The sequence below is a fragment of the Doryrhamphus excisus genome, chromosome 10 (genome assembly GCF_030265055.1).
Source record: "Doryrhamphus excisus isolate RoL2022-K1 chromosome 10, RoL_Dexc_1.0, whole genome shotgun sequence".
Classification (NCBI taxonomy): Eukaryota; Metazoa; Chordata; class Actinopteri; order Syngnathiformes; family Syngnathidae; genus Doryrhamphus; species Doryrhamphus excisus.
The window spans coordinates 17103111-17123601 of NC_080475.1; the positions used below are offsets into that span (position 1 = coordinate 17103111).

The 20491-nt window shown below is 44.0% G+C and overlaps 1 protein-coding gene across 7 annotated transcripts in view; it reads right to left on the bottom strand.

The window, feature by feature from the left end:
• Positions 1-20491, bottom strand: part of casz1 (castor zinc finger 1) — a 149647-nt gene that overhangs the window by 36791 nt on the left and 92365 nt on the right. For 2 of the 7 annotated variants that reach the window (XM_058083444.1, XM_058083437.1), the window contains exon 1: positions 4278-6508. The exons of 4 other annotated variants lie outside the window; for them this stretch is intronic. In XM_058083444.1, coding sequence (XP_057939427.1) covers positions 4278-4362 — 85 coding nt within the window. In that variant the 5' untranslated portion in view covers positions 4363-6508. Of the gene's footprint in view, positions 1-4277; positions 6509-20491 lie in introns of those variants that run through there. One more of the 7 variants, XM_058083438.1, reaches the window with a different exon arrangement.

Sequence of the window (20491 nt, forward strand, 5' to 3'; positions counted from 1 at the left end):
GCAACCCATCCAGGAACCCTTCCAGAAGCAAAGAAAGTCTCCTCCCAACCTGCCAAATGGAGCCAAATCAGTTAAGGTTGCCACGAGGGATCAAATCTCTTTGTGATAGACCATTCCATTTAAATATAGATACACAGGTTATGATATGGTTCAAGAACCATATACTTTAAAAACACAATCATTTGATGCAGTTTTCAAATGACATCATTCAAACACAGCTGGAATAGGCTCCAGCATATCCCCGCCACCCTAGTGAGGACAAGCGGCATAGAGGATGGATGGAAGGAACTGGAACCGTCAAACTAAGATTAATGGTTTGTGTGCAATAAATAAACATCAATTATCTACAGGCTCATTAAAATTATCTCCTTATTTTTAAGGACTATTTAAAGTTTTATTTAAAATTTAATATGGGCGCCAGCATTTGCAAGATGTAAGCCATAACTTCTTGTTTTCACCATAGATTTAATTATAACGTAGATTTAATTTCCATACATCATTGAAATTGAGAAAAATAGGACAAGATATGAACAAAGTATTTTTAAATAGCGACTTTCTTTTCAATCACCTTTTATATGAAATACATAAAAAGTCCCAACCTTAAGTCAAATCAATAATACAAAATAAATAAAAAGTGCAAAGCCTGCTAATAAGGAGACATCTCTCCAAAAGTGGCAAAAATATGTCCAAGCACAGATCAGTAAATAGAAGTATTTGTCTCATGGGTGCAATGCAAATGCTGCGTTAGCTTGGGAAAGTAAACAATCCAATACTGAAAATGTCACACCAAAAGTGAGCAAAGTGTCTTCAACACTCCAGGTCGGTAACAAAGTGGCAACATTTCAAAGTAAACATGTTGCAAAGCAAAAAAGTTAGCGTACCCGCCTCTGTTGGTCTGGCTGGTCAGGTTTTACACCCTTCTTGTAAAATCCAACGACTATACAAATTTTTTTTTTGTTGTGTTGAAAATCTTCCTCGGTGACGAGTTAGCTACCCAGCTAGCTAGTGTGCTTTTACATCTATTCTTGTCAAGCTATGGAGCATGCTCGACATGCGCAATCTGCCGATACTGATACCGATACTGATATTTTTCATGCGAGAGCTACGTTTACAAAATGAAAATGGCCAAGACCTACTCTATGAGGTGGCAGTTATCTTTAATAACTGGCAGGAGGAACTACTGTATTTGTTATAAAATGGGGACTTGTGCATGTGTAAACATACCATGCTCAAGTCCACTCAAGAGAGTACACTGCTTGGACACCCACGAAATCTGAACTTTGGACGAGCGTGCCAGATTGTGGTCAGGATTTCATGGTGTGAGACGGTGTTGGTAGCAATCATGCAGCATTGTACGCCGTTGCTGGTATGATGTCATGCTATTTATGGAACTGGCATCCAGGTTGTCGTCATCTCTTCTACACAACTCACAGTAGAAATGCAAGTGAAATCAGGGGGGATCTTTAGGGTGGAAAATCAAACGGAACAACTTGGTTGCAATGTGGCCTTAGATGCTTCCAACGTGGTGTAAATCACCGACCTGAGCACTCTCGTCAGCTGAAAAGAGACAGCTATTAAAGTTGATCATCTGTTCTGTGCCCACTATGTATCGAGCATTTGGGGTCCACACATCACAGGTGGAGAGGAAGAAAAAACAGTTCAAAGACAACACCTGATAAGTTTCAGTAGGTACCACATACTTAAATCATAGAAGCATCGCCTGGCGCTGGGACACATTTTCCAGGCGTTAGGTTGACTCCGAATAGCCCGAAGGAGATTAGGCTGGCTCATTTTCAAATGGCCGTTTCTTCTAAAACCCACGACACGAGTGGGCTGAGCAGATCAGCACAGCCACCCGGCGAGGCGGCAGTCACAGGAGATTGTGCCCTGTGTAAAGCAGCTTAAAGGAAGGAAAAGAGAAGGAGAGGCTGAGGTAAAAGACGAACAAGCACCGGCTCTGCGATATGAGTTGAGTTAGCTGGAGAGTTAGTGCATGAGTTATGGTGAGCTAAAGGCTGAGGGATGCTGTATTTACGAGGGGAATGAGTGAGTGTTAAATCCCCTGTAAGAAATAAAGTTGTTCCTAAGCGAACGGGGGAAACATTTCACTCAGTCACTCTCAGGTGGCTCAACAAAATGAAGCTGATTCCCCTTTTCACAGGAAGCCCAAATTTGTTTTCTTGCATAAATGTGCCATAGATCACATTCAAGTGAATTGAATTCCAAAATTTGAATAGAGGCGGATACCCTTGTGAGTAATATCCCGAGAACTCAGGAGCCAAGAAAGAAAAAAAGGGATGAATCAAAAATTGAATGTAGAGACTTACTGAGAGATTTCAAGCTATAAGTGGGGCAGCCAAAACACACATTGCACTTGTTGCAGTGCAAGAGGTCATCCAAGAAAAAGAAAAAGTTGTTTCTATTGTTTGAAGTTAGCCATCTGATTGATTTGTTTTCACGACACCAATATAGCAGCATTTCCCCTAAATTATTATTTTCCATGCAATAAACTTGCACATGGAGTTGAAAAACCAGAAAAGGCACATGACCAACGGAAAAGGAAGAACCTCACTTTACACTTTATGCACATCTCAACTCAAATGAACCATCCCGCTCAGCCCTGGCAGTAGTAATAACAATTATTACTTAAAAAGGCTATATTTTTGCATTAACTTGAAAGGCTATACAGAATCTTTTTTCCCCCTTTTTCTTCCTCCATCCTGTGCAGCCTCACTTACCCTAAGTATCTTCATAAATCACCAGTTACTGTTAACATGTACTCCACAATTCAGTCATCAATCTCCTACCAGGTCAGAGTGAAAACAGAGGGGGGAAATGTCTGCTTAGCACAATGTCTCTCTGGTGAATGCAGCTACCGCCACCCACTACTCAAACATACACATGCACGCACAAAAAGTTCAATAACAAACACACGCGCTGGCGCACAGCAACCAGAGCCATCCTGGGGGACACGGGAGGGGTTTCAGGATCGCCATGGTAACACAAGCCAAAATGAATGCTGACTTCACCTCTCACTCAGGGAATTGCTTCTCTTTCTTCTCTGTGTATTTGTTTTTGTTATTAAAGCAAGCAAAAAGTTCATATTGACTAACTTTGTCCCTCATCTTGACTTACAAGGATTACACTGTGGCAGCAGGCCGAGGCCGATACCCACAGGGCCGCATGTAAATCTGTGTTTACGCTCACAGACACTGTGTTTATTTAACCAAAAGAAAATATAATTGTACACGAGGAGGATTCTCTCCCCTCTCCGAGCGACGTCTTAGCAGGGGGAGAAAAGGACTCTGGAGCCCCAGACAGTGTTTACATCAGCAGAGTGGAAAATCCCTCAGATGACAAACCTCTACATCACAACATCTGTGTCTCAACTGCCAAATCAATCTCCACACTGCAAATTATTTCAGTCGGCTCCACAAAAAAACATCTGCACTTGACATTAGAGCAGTGGGATTTAAGGTGCTTTGGAATCATTTCCATTTTTAGCTTGCGTCACGGTGCACTTTGACCATGTATTGGCGTAGCCTTTAATCACCGCCACTGCTTGAGCGGGGGCTTCATAAAATATCAAATGCATTTGCAATAAACTTAAATAATATATCATTAGTGGTGGACAGAGTATAGTCATCCTTTACTTGAGCAGAAAACCAACATGTAAAAGAATATATTTGAAGTAAAAGTCACTTCCTGCTAAAGTACCACTGACAGTAAAATAAAGGTAAGCAATAAAAGTAACTAAAAGTGCAGAGTATGCAGAATTCTATTTAATAACAGACATCTTTTCATGTGAAGTCCATGCTGGCTCGATGAAGTTTGAATGCTACATTAAATCAGACAGATAATGAATTATGTTTCCATAAGAAAACAAAATATTGAAGTGACATTTTTCAAGCAGAGAATTCAAGCAAACTATAAAGTAAGACTAAAAGTTGACTTTTCAGCTGTGGGAAGTTTGAAAAGTGGATACAAAGTCAGAAAGTCAACTTTTAGAAGTTTGAAATCGAGAGAAAAGTGGTGTCGGCATCGTCCATCATCATCAGAACAATAAGGGCAAACACGATTAGCAAGCTAAACACCTCCACCTGCTCGTTCTCTTCCCTCATACGCCCTCTGACGCCACCCACTACATCACATCGGCGGCTGCAACTAGTAGCACACCAGTTCGCCTCCAGCCTGCTCCGTGTGACTGTGAGGGGAGGGATGAGGATGGGGGTGGGGGGTGGGGGTGGGGGGATGTTGAAGTCGTGTGAGAGTCTTACCTTGGAGCGGAGGCGGACCACCCTCCACGCTCTGCCTCACCTCTCCCTCCTGCCCTGGAAGGATTCTTTCCACAAAGCAAGGCATTTTCTCCCCAACTGCTCAAAGCCGGGGCTCTGCTCTCTCTCTCCTGCCCTCCCTCCCTCTCTCCTTCACACACTTCTCCTTTTCCCTCTCTTCATCCTCCTCCTCCTCTCTCCCTGTCTATCTTCACTGCCTCTTCCTCCTCCTATGAGCACAGATGTGGAGGCTGTGCAAGTTTACCCACTTTACCGGTAGGGGTCCTTCATTGCCCTTCTCCACCCCACAGTCACACGAGGAGCAACACACACTCAAAACATGAAACACACACACACACACATACAGGAAGAGAGCCACTTAACTGGCGCCCTCCTGTCATTGCTACAATGAAAACCCTGTGCTGAGCAGCATGGCTGTGTGTGTGTGTGTGTGTGTGTGTGAGAGTGTGTGTGTGTGTGTGTATGTGTGTGACAGGTGTAAAGAGGGTGGTGTGCACAGGGAGATGGCCCCCGGCCCTTTCCAGTCCTGTTGGACCAGGCTTTGTCCTGGCCCCTGGTCCCTGAAATGTGTGGTACTTTACTCTCTCAAACACACACACACACACATACGGTATAATGGGGTGAAATAGGTTCATCCTAGAATTTTTTTCCTGTGAATAAGTCAAAGAAAAAAAAATTAACACCATAAATGTGCCATGTCAGGTTTAGTGCCACGCTGAGATAGAAAGACAAGCAACAAGCCACCACACACACACACACACACACACGTACTAAGACTGTGTCACGGTGCAACAACAGCTGCTTTCAGGACACACACACATTTCAACTGGTACACAACACAGGCTATCAACTGTTGTGTGCTGCTGTTAACAGTGATAACACATGCTTTGTGCCGCGTGTGTGTGGGGGGGTGCATAAGCACACAAACACACAGCCAGTGTCTGCTGGCTCTCGTATTTCAGCTTCCTTGCTCTATCAGTTTGAGGTTTGTTTTTCTTTCAAAAAAGGCCGAGCTCATTGACACTTGCATGCTAGATTTGAAGACTCTCAGCTAGTCTGCGGTGGGGAATTTCTAGTTTCTCTCCTACTTGAGGGTCACTTTTCACATTGCAATATCAATACTGAAGCATATGAGCTGGCCCGCTAAGGAGTGTCATCTCCTGTGTTTGCCTTTGAATAAGGGCACAATCCCCCAGGGATAATAAGTTAGAATGTGACTGTCAAAAGTCTAAACAGGCCTGTGTTTGTCTTTCTTTGCTGTTTCTTGCTAACGCCAAATTTAACGTGTTTGCTTTAAAAACATCACGCAGGGGAAGGAACAAAATGATTGTTTAAGATTTGGCAAATGAGTGTGATGTCTCATTAGCAGCAGAACGGCACAAGGCATTTGTCAGATTCCGGTTTGGAGATAAGAAAGGACTGAGGTTAGCGTCTGAAATATTGCTCAACTTTTAAGGTGGTTTATAATTTGGAAAAGAGCTGATGGCATCATGTTACCGTGTCATTAAAACATCACAACTGTAATTATCAGGTCAAAGTTTGGGTGAGGACTTGCTCTTCTATTTATTGCTGCCTGGAACAGGATAAGGGTATCTGCAGCCAAGACGCGATATCCTGGATTTGCTATCATTTGAACAGAGGGTGGATCACCTTGACTCCAATCAAACAAAGCCCTCTAATGACACAAAAATTGCGGCGTGAGTTGACAGATGAGGTTCAACACCCTGTCAGGCAACTTTCAAAACAGTGACAAAGTGTAATAAAGCAGAAAAGGATGTTAAAAGAGCAGGACACGGATCTTGAATAACGTGTGCATACTTGCGGCCACAATATGAAAGCTCTTGTTGCCGTCTACAAATCTCTCTTTGGCAGAGGGAAGTCAAACACCTATTTAGCCGCGCCAAAGAAATTCTTAGTATTTAGAGGAAATAATGCGTCGTCTTGTCTGCCTTGCTGGAAGTGGAACACAGAGGCTGTATTAGGTGATGGGGGAGCAGCACAAGGACAAGTAAAACATACCTTAAATAGACTACAAATGAAGTCACTTAACATACACTCTCCTCCCGCGCCCCCCTCTGACTGTGTCTTCGACAGAAAAAGCCTGTGTTTGACTATCTCGCACTCAGGTTCATGATTGGCTTTTGCTTTTTTCCTTATAAACACCACCCCGCCTGTCAGCGCAGGAATGGGCGCGTTCCCCTTAAATGGCTCATTTTGACAACTGATCTGTAAATAAAGCTGGATCTTCAACTTCCCGCTGTCTGTCGCTGCTTCCCTTTCTACCCCCGACCCCCCCTCCACACTCCAGACATGAAGGTCTCCCTGTGACCCACCCCCTGTGCACACAAACTCAGACACACACACACATTTACCCCCACATCACCCCCTCCCCAACTCCATTCCCCATGCCTCTATAAAAACACAAATATGCTATAACTCAGCCCGTGCTGCCACATAGCCCCCATCTTGCCCTGTACAGGGGAGGAGGAGGCCTTTCGGGAAGGTCACCAACAAATGGTTTTCCGATTCACTGCCCCTGAAATAATTTTGTGTATTAAAACCTGAATCTGCACTTTCTGGCCTGAAAGCTTTTCTAATTATTGCTGTGTCCTTGGGACAGACACAGATCCTTCACACGCCAGGGGAAACAAGCTATAGAGCAAGCACTAGAGCCTCTAACACCCCCTCGCCCGCACCCCCGTCCCACCCCCCACCTCCCTCCTGCGCCTATCCCTCCATCTCCCCGCTTTACAGCCGACCCCCTCCCTCACCAATCTGTTTTCAAAGCGTGTCTGTCCTTTATTAAATTGTTTTCTTTTCCACATTATCAGTTGCCATGGAGACCCCATCTCTCAGATTATTTGAATTTCATTATATCTATTGATTTGGGAGCATTTCATCTTTTTTATTGTTTTTCTGTCAATTTTCGAAACGAATAACCATCTAATTTGCGTCAGCGCTGATTATGTTCGTCCCTCAATAGAGGTCGGCAGCTGCGCCGGGGAAACAAATCAATAGAAAAACATCATAAAACTCCAAAGTACAATCAACTGGGATATGGGTGACATTCCGTGGTTGCTGAAACGAAGTCATCAAAAAATATATACTTTTTTTTCTCTCCCAGTGCCTCTGCATGTGCATGTGGGAAGGGGGGGGGGGGGAGGACACATATGTGCCTGGGCAGATATATTACTATATCACACTGGGGAAAATTTCCATACTGATAGCAGCCCTCCCTGCCAGACTAAAACAAAAAATGCTTACTGTATGTAAATAATTTATGCAATTTTAGCATTTATATATAAATTTTTTAATAAGCTGCTCGGAGCAAAGTGGCCATTAACAAAACACACAGCTGTCCAATGGGCTAAGCCCAGCAGATCAATTGCGCTTTTTATGACATGATAAAATGCTTTTAAAGCAATTTACGCAAATATGGAAAAAATGACTTCATGTGCTTCATTTATTCATAAGAACGTGGATGAGGAAAAAAAAAAAAAAAGAAAAAGTCTCACAATAGCAAGACAGGAGCGATCGTCCCGGCCCTAACTGGAACGGACTTGCTGCCCTCTCCACAAGGACATAAAGTTTCATTACTGATGCACGCAGTCAAAGGCAATTTAGCAAACACAGTGTGCAAAACAAAACATCAGCATATTGCAAGTGTTCTTGTATTAAGTGGACCTTGCATGTTGCATTCCCATTTTTATTCATTTTTGTGGGGCAGGGTGTCGGGTGATGGATTTTTTTCCTCCTCCCAGCCAGTGTCACCCTGACCCAAAGCCAAAGGGGAGGAGGAGGAGGATAACGGGGGGGCGGGTGGAGGAGTAGGCCTCAGTGACAGCACTGGGAGCTTCCTGGCCACCAGAGCCCAACATGACCATGTGCCAGACATGGGGGGCCTGACTAAGCGGCACACAGACCCATGGAAGATTTCACTTGATCTGATCATTTAGCATCTTGGTGCAGGCGCACACGTTATGCACAGCAGTATTGATGGGCTGGAGGGAGGGGGCGATGGTGGCTGGGTCAGGCAGGGCCATTTAGAGGCTAATCTTGTTTCAAAGCATCCTCTCTTCATGTGCCAACAATGTGCTGCAGCAGCCCCACCAAACACTGCTGCTGAAGGCCCCATGTTTGCAACACATGTCAACATTTGACAAAGCATTACTCCACCAACACCCGCCACCCCTCCCCAACAATATTCTCCAGCGCAGGCCTTTGAAATGAATGCGCTAACAAATGAGCTTTTTATGTTTATTTGTGCGTGGGTGTGTCAGAAGGGAGCGAGAGGCATATCTTTTTTTATAAGGCAACGGTTCTCAACTGACGAGCATGAAAAGGGAAGAGAGGAGAAAGGATATTTTCGGAAGTTGCGATTCTTCTGTGTCGGCTGTCGGTGTGCAATACATCCCAGCAACACGGGCGACAGGATAAACACTATTTTAATGGAGCCACTATGAATCGGCAGACAGTAATTACAGACCGAAAAAAAGAGTGCAGTCTTTGGCACTTCCACACTGTTTGTCAGTGCCTCTCCCAAACAGATGCATACCGATATCAGACCTGAGCCACTAGAGTGAAATGAGCAGTAACAAGCGTGTGTTAATAATACCAGGGTTCTTATGCCGACAGACAGTGTTATCATGTGCAGTCAAACGTAGCCGTGGGGGGGGGGGGGGGGGGTGTGTGTGCAGGCCGGGGGCTAAAAGTTGGATTGGGTGGGTGAATTCTTGCTTTTTGCTACCCTTGCAGTTTGGGGTTCCCTCTCCTCGACGCAACAAAAATAACATGCTTGTGTCCCAAACAAAACATTCCCACACGTTTGTGGCCGGTTGTCTGTGACAACTCCACCCTGGCTCAATGTTTAAGAAAGTCCGTGTGATGACAGCTGTGCTCACTGTGCTCACCAAAGCGGTTTACTCATCCGTTTGGTGATGACATCTATTGTCATGTCAGAAAGACTGTCTCTTCATCCGGTCCGGCACAGTAAAATGTTGATGTCCGAGCGTCTAAGAAGCACAATTACAGAGGACCTCCACTGAATAATTTAAAGAGCATAATTATTGACCTCTATCTGAATTCTTCTGAAAGCTGCATTAAGATATAGAAAAGCACTGGAGGTGGAAGCGGAACTGAGCGGAAGTGTGTCTCCCCAGGCCTCCCTAATGCACTCTCCTGCTGTACTTCGACTTCCTGTGGACCCCTAATGTGCCCACTGCTCACTGGCCTGATGAAGACCGTAGTTAATGAGGCCCCTGTTTCTGAAATGAAGAATCGCTGAAACCATCAACATGCATTACTATCAAGCCACTCGCCCCCCCCCCCCCCCCCCCCACAACCATGCGTTTCCACGCACAATGCCAACATGACCGTCTCCAACGCAAACACCAGCGATGCTGCACCCCATCGCCTCTGCTGACTTTTTAGTACCACCGTGGATTTTGATAGGCTGTACGATACTGAGGAGGAGGGCTTGCATGAGAGGGGATGTTTTTTTTGCGGGGGTGTGTGAGGGTTAACTGTCCCTCAGGGGGCTATCAGTGAACTGGACAGCCGTCACTGCTGGTGTCCCCGCTTCCTCATTGACAGGCCGGCCCTGACAGATTAACAGCCAGTCAAGAGGAATCCATGGCCCGGGACACAATTAAAATAATCACTTTTCTCAAATTTGCGTGTATGTGTACCAAGCAGATGAAGTACCGTCACGGGGTGTGTATGTATGCATGGAGAAGCACTAGGCGGGGGGGTCGGTGGGAGCGAGCGGCAGGCCTGGGGGAGGATATACTGAGATGAGGCCTATTTAATTAAAAGAAAATATTTGTGTTTGCATACAATTGTGGTTGGATCTTGGGACAAATCTGTGAAAACTCGTCATCTAAGAGTTTGATTTGGACTATTCCACATCCGAGTTGCTGAGATGCAATATTTCAGTTGGAGTGCATATTTTGTTAAGTACTTGAGAAAGGCTTGAGAAAGCTAAATATAATAGCTGATGTTCCTATTATGGACAATTTGAGAAGTTATTAAATCAATCGAGGATTATTGCCGTCTCCATTGTGTTTCAACCAGGAAGGATAGAGGGCACTGAAATAATTAGGCGACAATCTGCAACATCCTGAATGCCAAGGACAGGTGGATTAAAGTATTAAAACAATCGCATTTCAGTCTTGAAATAGTCCTGTGCTGGACTCAGCAGCGTGTGTATCTGTTCAAGTTCAGCCGGCAGCTCCATAACGCCACGGGAGAGGGATAGAGGGAAAAAAAGCCCAATCCCATTAGCTACGTACATGCATCTCAGCAGACCTGCTGGAAACGTGAGCAAATCTCAGTGATGATTATCCCCTCCCCGAGCTTTGACGTGAGAATACCAACCTCTCAAAGTGCGCGCTAACTAATTAAACTAATTCGGGTTTAAAAAACGAAATTTGATGCTTGGTGTTTATCGTCATTAAATTGGAGGCCCGATTAGACTTTCAATGTGACAAAAGAGGTGCCAGTCGTAAGGTATACCTGCACGACTCCTAACATTAGAAGGTATTGCTTTATGCAACATACAGTGGTATGAAATTTTTTTTTTTAGATGTTTCTTTGTAAATGACTTTGTAAATTCCAGGTAAATATATTATCAGACCAACACAGGGATAGATGAGAAGTCAAATGAACTTTATAGGATTTACAGAAAGTCTACAATCATTATGTCAACTAAAGTAGGGAGGTGGATTCATTTGGGCACCCTTGTTGTTTTATTGATTAGAATACCTTTAACACTAATTATTGGTACACAGCAGTAGTTTGGTAAGCTCATTGACCCTTGACCTGCATACACAGGTGAAGTCAATCATGAGAAAGGGTATTTAAGGTGGCCAATGGCAAGCTGCATCTTCTCTGAAGAGTAGCACCATGGTAGCCTCAAATTCTCCCTTCTTAAGGGAGACCAGAAGAGAAGTCTTCACCACTACCACCCTTGAACTCAGCTTCCATCACCCACCACCACCGGTGGAAAGAAGCCTTTGTGACATAACGGAGGAACCAGAACTGTATGGCGTTCAGTGTCTTAACCAGGACTGACAGCTGACACTGTCCTGGCAAATTGGGTTTACTTAAAGGAAAAGTAGCTCAAGTTTTGTTAATGCTTCAGCTTGTGAGATTTTCAGGAGCTACTGTCCACCGCAGCATTTGAGGGGATTAAAAGGATGAGGCCATCTGTTGCCAGAATAAGCATGAGCCCTTTCATGTGTCTGCCTATCAGCATTGTGTGTTGGGTTGTATGTGTGTGTGTTTGATGGAAAACACATCATGGTGTACATCATTGCGTACTTTAAAGTTAAAAGGCAGTATTCAGCAGTAGGACCCAAGTCTGGTTTACTGCAATACCGGTAACCTCTGCACTACTCGGCTGCCGGCCGTTGCCAATCGTATGTCTTATTTAATGGTCTGGTACCTCTAATGATGCTCACTTGTGGAATGCACGTTTTATCACAATAAGGCTGTTTTTGTGATCAAAACATATCAAAGCTTTATCGTTGCACATGCTCCTTTCACCTCTAATTTGCTGCCAATTCCACGCATAGTTCCACCTTGAAACATTTTCTACCCCAACAGAGTGCTACCTTTCCATCGCAGCCGCCTGGTGCTCGACCCACTACCGACACATATTTTCAGAGCTCTAATTGTCATTTAATCACATATCCACCTGTCACTTAAAGACCCCGTTTGGAAGGTGGAACATTTGCATATGTTGTAAAACTAATTTCTTTTGAAAGCTCCAGTGCTTGTGAAAGTGGGCGCTCGCTCCATCTCTCTCTCTCTTTTACTTTCACACTCGTGTAGACACAGTTAAAGAGAACACAGAGACACACACATGTACACACGCACACATACACATGCCACCTTTTGCAGACGCCATACGTGATATTCTCAATTCAAGTGAATATTTCTCACATTTGTTAACAGTGTGCAGTGACACGGAACGTGTTAGAAAAGGGGCAGCGACAAAAGCTGGTGCAAGCCTCCGCTAAGGTGACAGTGAAGGTACAGTGTTATAAAGGAATCAATTAGAGTTAATAATGTATCACGCTGAAATGCTGCATCCATTTGTTGGCACTTGGATAAAACTAGCATAGAATAAGCCGCGACGACGTTGATCCTGTCATGGTACAGCACATTTACATTATCAACCTTAAACATCGAGGAGCCATGTTCCGCTTGAGTGGTGGCGGCACAATTGGGGGGGGTGGGCGGGGATGATTGGGAGTGAGAATCATGTTTTCGGGACCAAGGAATGCAGTCCTCAGGAGATCTCCTTCTCTAATTACAGAGCGACGGAAAGAAAGCTCTTTGTCCCACCTTTTATTACATTAATTGATAAAGCAGGCTCAGAATGGGGGCAGGGACGGGAGTGGGGGTCGGCAGAGGTAGGGGTCTTTTGGACAGATGAGGTGGCTTTTTGGAAGCCAGGTTTTCAGAAGATTCCTAATTCTGCTCAGGGCCTGCATTGTGCTGCTCGGCTGCGGGAGGGGAGGACGGAGGTGCGGTGGCCGAGAGTCCCAGCAGTGCTGTCTGGTCCTAGACCTTAATTAACTGTCTCTTCAGGGGGTGCTGTGGGCCACACTGGGACCCGGGCCACAAACACCAGCAAGCACTAAGAAGCTTTAAGAGGAAGTGGCATCTCACTCACTGTGGAAGCACTGGGAACCCTGTGGTCCTTTAATATGGACCCCATACAGCTCCCAGCCATATAGATGTCGCCAGGCATTAGCGGGGCTATTTTATGGCTGCTTATTAGCTTTGCACACATTGCGTGGGGGGTTGATATTTTGAACATTGTTGCTGTTGAATTACGATATTGACGGCCGGGTGGTAAATATCCACAAATATGACATCAATGGCGTCATTTTGAAACCGAAGGGCAACATTTGTGCAAGATTGTCCAAACGTATTTGTCACTGGTTAAGTAGCTGTAACAGGCTTTATCATGGCGCTAATCTGCTTCTGCTCGTTTGGATGAATCCGTAGACAACAGCATCTGGGAAGCGCAGGTACAGTGATCCAAAGATATCTGAATATATTACAGGGAATTAAGCATGTACACGCACACACGCACACGCACACCAGGGTTGGAGGTGCTAAGGCGGGGCCAAACACGGCTCATTGAAATGTCCATCTTAAAGCCACCCAAGTTCCTCATCCCCCCGCCCTGCCCTCTGACAACTGAGATGCTTTCAAGACTGTCAAAAGCATTTTCCACAAAGCCGAGGAGGGGGCACGGAAAAAAGGGACCTGCCACTGTCACATATTTGTGCGTGCACACACACTTGCGAGGCTGTCAGGTAAATTAGATCTGAAAGCTGACAATTTCTGACCATATTTCCTTGATTATTTCGAACAAATGCACACCAGCCGCTCTAAGGAGATTAAAGTGACATAAAAGTCCCGAGTGGGAGGAGGGAGGGCAGAGAATCCAGGTCACCCCCATTTGTCCCCCCGCCTGACAGCAGCTATATCGCTATCCAATCCAATAAAAGTCCCCCCCCCCTTTTTGCTTTAATTAATTTTACAGCTAGCTTGCTTAATTACTTTCAATCAAAATCCTCTTGCCATCACAAAATTAGAAATGGTTCAACTCCATTAGTCTAAATTCTTCATTTACATACACAAAGACTGTCAGCTCTTCCAAAGCAAACGGCCTCCTTCTTGATGAGATTGTTTTTTTCCACTCACTCGTGCACAAGCGGCTGCAACAGCAGTGTTAATTCCTTTTTTTGAGAGGGGAAAAGTAGCATAAAATGATTTGATCCCCTCACCGAGGACACCCTCTCTGCCTAATAAGGGTGCAGGTACGTCTTGGTGCAACGTAATGGATGGCAGAGTTTGCGCCAAAATTAATCTGATGTCGCTGAAAAAAGGAAAATGACTGCCCTCAAACAATGCAGGGGAAATATCACCTAGATGTGCAATGAATTAGCAGAATTATTAAGGCAGTGGCTGGCATCATGTCAGTGACGATAACTAAAGTTCTTCCTAGAATTTCTATTATTTCCAAAGCGATAGACGGACTACAGATGACCCCCGAGTCGGGCTTCTTTGCGAGACTGACTCACTGCAACTTGGCTCCCGTGTGAAAACTGGCAACGTACAACAACAGTAAAAGCGGTAGGCCGCAATGGAATTATTCGGAAGGGGTGAGGGCCGGCGCATGGCCCCCTCTGCCTGATCACTCCAACTTGGCACACAGGCAACCTCTCCATCACACACACTGCCCCAGGCCTGCACATCATCCAGAATTAAGGACATGTAGATAGCGTTTGTGCAATGACCAAAGTGAAAACGCAGGCGCACAAGCACACCACATTGTGCCTCTTTGCATGCACACACACACACACACACACACAGTGCAACTGCCATAATTAGATTGTCAGGATGAGGGCATTAAACTGGTATAATGCACTCACTACTGCGGCACACGACTACAAAATATATTGTCACTAAAGCCACACTGGCCTATTGTTTTTATTTCTCATGCCTGTGCAGTAAATAACACAGTTTGAGGTGCCGCATTTAGATCATCTTTCAGCCGCAGTCCTTTCATAGAGAAAAAAGAAAAAAGCAAATCTCAATAGTGTGCTACTGTACACGTTCTGGAAACATTTTTGAAGTAATTCCCAACAAGCGACCTGGCCCTTTCACTGGTTTCCTCTGCCCCCTCCAACCAGTCCCCATTAACGCTTCATTATCCGAATCCATCATTCTTGGAATAAATGAAAACTGCCTCTTTAATTCAATTGAATAGGATCATTTCCCTACTCACGTTCACTTCAGCCTCAGCTGCCCGCCCACGTGTCCCCCAACTGTGTCCCAAACACCCTTCCTCCCCAGCGTGTCTTGGCCGTGGTCTGGCCCCCTCCCATTGGTGGAAGAGGAGGGTGATGATGTAGGCTTAATGGCAGCGACGGGCCCACTCGCTGTTGATCTCTCATGTCTTGTCTTGGCTCGGCTGGTGGCGAGCAGCAGTTCTGGGTTGCCATTCTGACACAAACACACACACACACACACACACACACACACAGCACCAGCCATGCTCACTGGGGCTTAGCTAATCCTGTCACATCAGGACACAAGGGCTGAGTTGAGGCCTTTAGCACCCCCCGCCCCCTTTTATGCACTACCTCCGTGCACCTCCACACTGACTCCAATGACTCAGTCGCTCACTCACATTCTTTCTTGTCCATTTCACAAGGTCACAGGTGGCAAGATCCAGCACACGAGTGGTGACACAGCTGATGACTACCAGTGTGTTGCTGCCGTGCTACAGCAGCTTAACCTATAGATGATGTGGAGCCTCCTCAAAGTCTACCAAAGTCGAACTTGTTGGCTTCTTTTGGGGTCAGGTGACTTGTGATTTAACAGGAAACCCACACCTGTGGTACCACACCTTGCCACCAAAGTTGCAGAAAAATGTCTGCAATGCACCCATATGGCACCCATAAAAATCATTAACTCAACAAAAACATATACCCAACAAAACCGCAAACCACATATAATCACACCAGACCAGGACCTCCACCTCGGGCCTCCCCTGCACATTTTTGCAAAACTGCACATTTTGCAGTGGCCTTTATTGTGGCCAGCCCAAAGCACACCTGTGCAATAATCATGCTTTCTAATCATCAAGCATGTAGATATGCCACACTGAAGTGGATGAAGACGTGCTCACTAACAGCTTTAGACAGATTTGTCAACAATATTTGAGCGAAATGGGGCCTTTTGTCTGCGCAGAACAATTTTTAGATCTTTGAGTTCAAGAAAGATGGGAGGAAAAACAAAAGCATATGTATATTTTTCTCAAATGAATGTAATAGTATGTATTCTTAAATTATTAACTCTTAACTATGAATTCATTAATAATGAAATGAGTTTAAATGATTTCTAATAATTAATTGATCACATATAAACTGAATTAAGCTTTGTTCCCGATTGGCTTGAAGAAATCGCATCACGGTTCTACTCGCGGTTCTATCAAGTATTAAGATGGAAGTCAAATGTCTAGATAAAGACGTTAGTGAATGCCGTATCTCATTCTTCCCCCCTTTGAGTAAAACTGGCCCCAGTTCAACATAATGACCCCAACCCCCAACGACAGCACCCACTCATGCCCTTATGCATATGCACGCACACCCAAATGCACCAGTGTTCCCTTCAAAATGTTCCCAGACTGTCATTGTTTAGTCATTTGAGACGGACTCTGGGAGAGTTTCAAATGATTTTAGCCATGATTTAATTTGGTTTGTGAAAGGGTGATGTCAGCACAATGGGAGGCAAGCCTCTAAATCCACCACATTCACCCCAAATGCCGAGATGAGATGATCATCGGTGGCGTCTACAAAAACACTTATTATATTTGCCCCTCGCCTGGCTGAAGCTGTTAAAACCCATCAGCGTTATTCACTTTTTCTCTCTGGGAAAGAGACGGAGAAAAATGGCTCGACTTATAGTCAAAACTGTCACCCTGCTTAAAGAGACATACAACATCGTTGGACATGGAAACAGAGCGAGTGGAGGCTATCGGGTGTTTATTCAATAGTCATTGTGTTTGCACCCAATACTAATTAAATAAAACATGCACAAGTTGTTAATTGCTTTCACAGAGATGAACACTTTCTGCTGCTGAACAAGTATAACCTCTGTTCCATCTACTATTTATTTCTGCTGCTGAACAAGTATAACCTCTGTTCCATCTACTATTTCCATGTTTATTACTGCTGCTGCTGTGTGCTTGCAGCAAGGATCCAAGCTTGAAGTTGTAAAAGCAGCAGGGGGCAAAAAAAAGGTCAAATGTGAATATTTAATCCAAGAGATACAGTAGTATGAAAAAGTTTGATTTTCCTTGGAAAAAAAAAATTAAATGACTGAATTAAATATATCATATAGCAGACCAACACAGTGATGGATGAGAAGTCAAATTAACTTTATAGGATTTACAGAAAGTCTGCAATCATTAAAGTCAACTAAAGTAGAATTTGCCTAAATGTGGGCACTCTTGTTGTTTTATTGATTTGAATACCTTTAACACTAATTATTGGAACACAACATTAGTTTGGTAAGCTCATTGACCCTTGACCTGCATACACAGGTCAAGTCAATCATGCCTCAAACAAGAATTGTGATATTTAAAATTGTAATGCACTTATATGAATAAAAAGGAAACATGACCACAGCAAACAATCAAATATAAGGACAAAACACTGAGATTACGTAATACTCAAAATGGCTCATTTAGAAATAAAGATGTGTAAAATAACTGGAATGGAAACGTGTTAATCAAATGCCAGTGAACAAACAATTTGGACTGAGTGTTCTGCCGGGGCCGAGTCCATGGAGGTCCAGGTCAGGATATGAAACACAGTCTATTCGCGTCCCTACAGGATATCCTCGTGGATCAGCAGCAGAAGCCATGTTGACCCGCCCTGTTATTAAAGAGCCTAATCTGTTCAACGTGTCAATGTTAGCACTTTTAGCTTTGATTAATAAAAGAAGACCCCGGGAGTGCTGAGTGTGCTTTCCCAGTGCCCCCAGTTGTTTCCCTTTTGCTTGGTGTTTTTTTTTATCATTTTTTGGCTGATTGTTTATTTAACTTTCCTCTTTCCAATTAGCATAAACAGTCTGAATTATTAACTTTATTGAACTAATTACATTCAAATGTGGATCCTAAACTAGATGGATTTCTTTTACCGTCCTGCCACCGGCCGCAGGTATCATGAAAACTTAAGAATATGGACATTGTGGTATATTCTTCAATGCTTAAAATATATGCCTGCTAGTAACACAACTGCTGTCTTGCCTTCCAAGTGCCTAGTGCTGTGTCTTAATTTGTAATCTAGTCAAATCAATTGTCCGCTAACTAAAAAGGTCACCAAGACAATAGACTACATAGCCTCCCGAAGCTCAGGGTGTCTTTGGTAGCGTTTTTTTTTTCTCAGCAAGGATGTAATTAGGACACCTTCATCTTCGGGAGTGAGAGGGCAGCGGCAAAGCTCAAGAGGAGCTTTACAGCAAAAAAAAAAATCACCTGCGTAAGAAAAGTGGTGGTTGAACAACAAGCAGAGGAAGAAGGCTTGTTGGGGAAAATTAGTGATGCAAAGCAACACAAGAGGCAGAGTGGGGAACTTAAAGGATGTGATTTATCTGGGCTTGATTGCGTGTTAATCGAGGTTACGTGAATTAAGTGGAATATAATTGGAACAGACACTGGCAGTCTGACAGATCGACAAGATGCAGATGGATTGGGGTGTAGACAGGGGGAGCAAAAGAGAGGAAAAGTGGGAGCTCGAAAGACGGTGCAGGCAAGGAGATGCAGAAAAATAGCGCCACTTTGCTCTCATACACGAGATAAAAAACTAAACCGGAGACATTAAACGCAAAAAAAAAAAAAAAAACACAGCACACCGTTGATTTGCTAACCACACCGCACAGGACTGATGATTGATGGCTTATGAAACATGTAGCCCTGCTAGAGGAGGACACACATGGTTGACATCGTGAGCGACAAGGCATACAGCATCCGTTGGCCTCTCCCTCTCCAGTTGCCACAGACACTCATTTCTGCTTTATTGGAAATGAGGGGGAAAAAACCCCAAAGAGGCCAAGTGACAGCTGTTGGAAAATGTCTCACCTCAGTAAGAGAGAACCAGCAACTGTTCAACCGATCCTCTTGGCGACAACTGTTTCCAAAGGCCCTCACCCCAAATCTGAGGTATTTAGCTAGCGAGACTGAATGACCCTTTCAAATGTTACCAGAGTAATCGGCCGTAAAACATCACCACCTGTTACACGGTGTCCAAAGGCTTCGCAGCAGAGAAATTTGGATTTGAAGGTTGAATATATGTGGTTACGCAAACATAATTTGAGATGCCGCTTTGCTCTGAACTGGTCTTTGGTCCTGAAGCCTGGTAACGTGTGAGTGACAGGAAGGGCCCGAAATAACCCAAGAGTTGATTGCGGCTTGTCACAGCGCCGTTATCTAAATCTGGGTTCAAAATACCGGAGTTCCCTAAGACCGGATAACTTCTACAAATAGCAGACGCAAACGTAGGATGGCTTTTTTTTTTTGTTCAAAAATGTAACCAGAAAGGTACTCAGACGCGCACAAACCAAGGCCCAACAATCTAAATTTCGATCATCATGAAATTGTCCCCCTTTATAAATCAATGATTTGTATGCTGACCACATTTTTGGTTTGTTGAATGTACCTTTTAGCTGGAAAGGAAACAAGGAAGTGGCAAAGGACTGTAAAACATGCTAAGGGGTAGTATTGTATAATATTCAACATTTTCAATGTTTTTTTCACATTTTTGCTTAACACAGCATATAGTATAACAATTAGCCTCTCTTCTCAGAGACCAACTTAACAAAAAACATTTAATTTGAGTTTTAGTCAGGGTATAATTCATTTTGTGGTTCTACTTCCTGCATATGGCTGAATTTGGTTATGAAGATCCATGTATTACACACAAATATTGTGGCACCATATCTGTAAAAATAAAAAGAAATTGGTCATTTCAGCACAGTTGTTGCTAACTGACTAAACAAAGGAAATAAACAATGATTATAAACATAACCTCCGTAGCAGTAAGCAGGTCCGTGATAAGAAGCTCGGGGAGACAAAAAGAAGCAGTAGGCATCTTTTGGTTTGCAGGATTCGACGGCACAGTAAACTTCCCTCATCAACTCAAAATGCCCAAATTGTTCCTGACATGATCCCGTCACAGCACAGACACAGAGGAGTAACTACGGTCATCCCTTGATTTGATCGACTATGACTGTTACACTAATGGCATTAATAAGGGTAAAATTACTATTTTGGAACACAGTTTTCATCCTCTTCTTTTGGCGAGCCATCCTCTTCTTCCTACATAACAGTGTGTGCACATATACGGTGTGTGTGTGTGTGTGTGTGTGTTGTGGCTGTAAGGTCATATCTACTTTCCAGGCCTGGTGTACAATGTCCTTGGATTGCATCATTTTGCAGTTTAAAAACAACCTGAAAGTTGACACTGCTATTTTGACTACAGCCTTTTATTTACCAGATGGCCTTCACAAAATAGCCAAACATCATTCAACACCATCTTGAAATAAATAAAAACGGTTTGTTATGAAACCATGGTGTGTGTTTTTGCCTGTATTTGTGCTAAATGTGA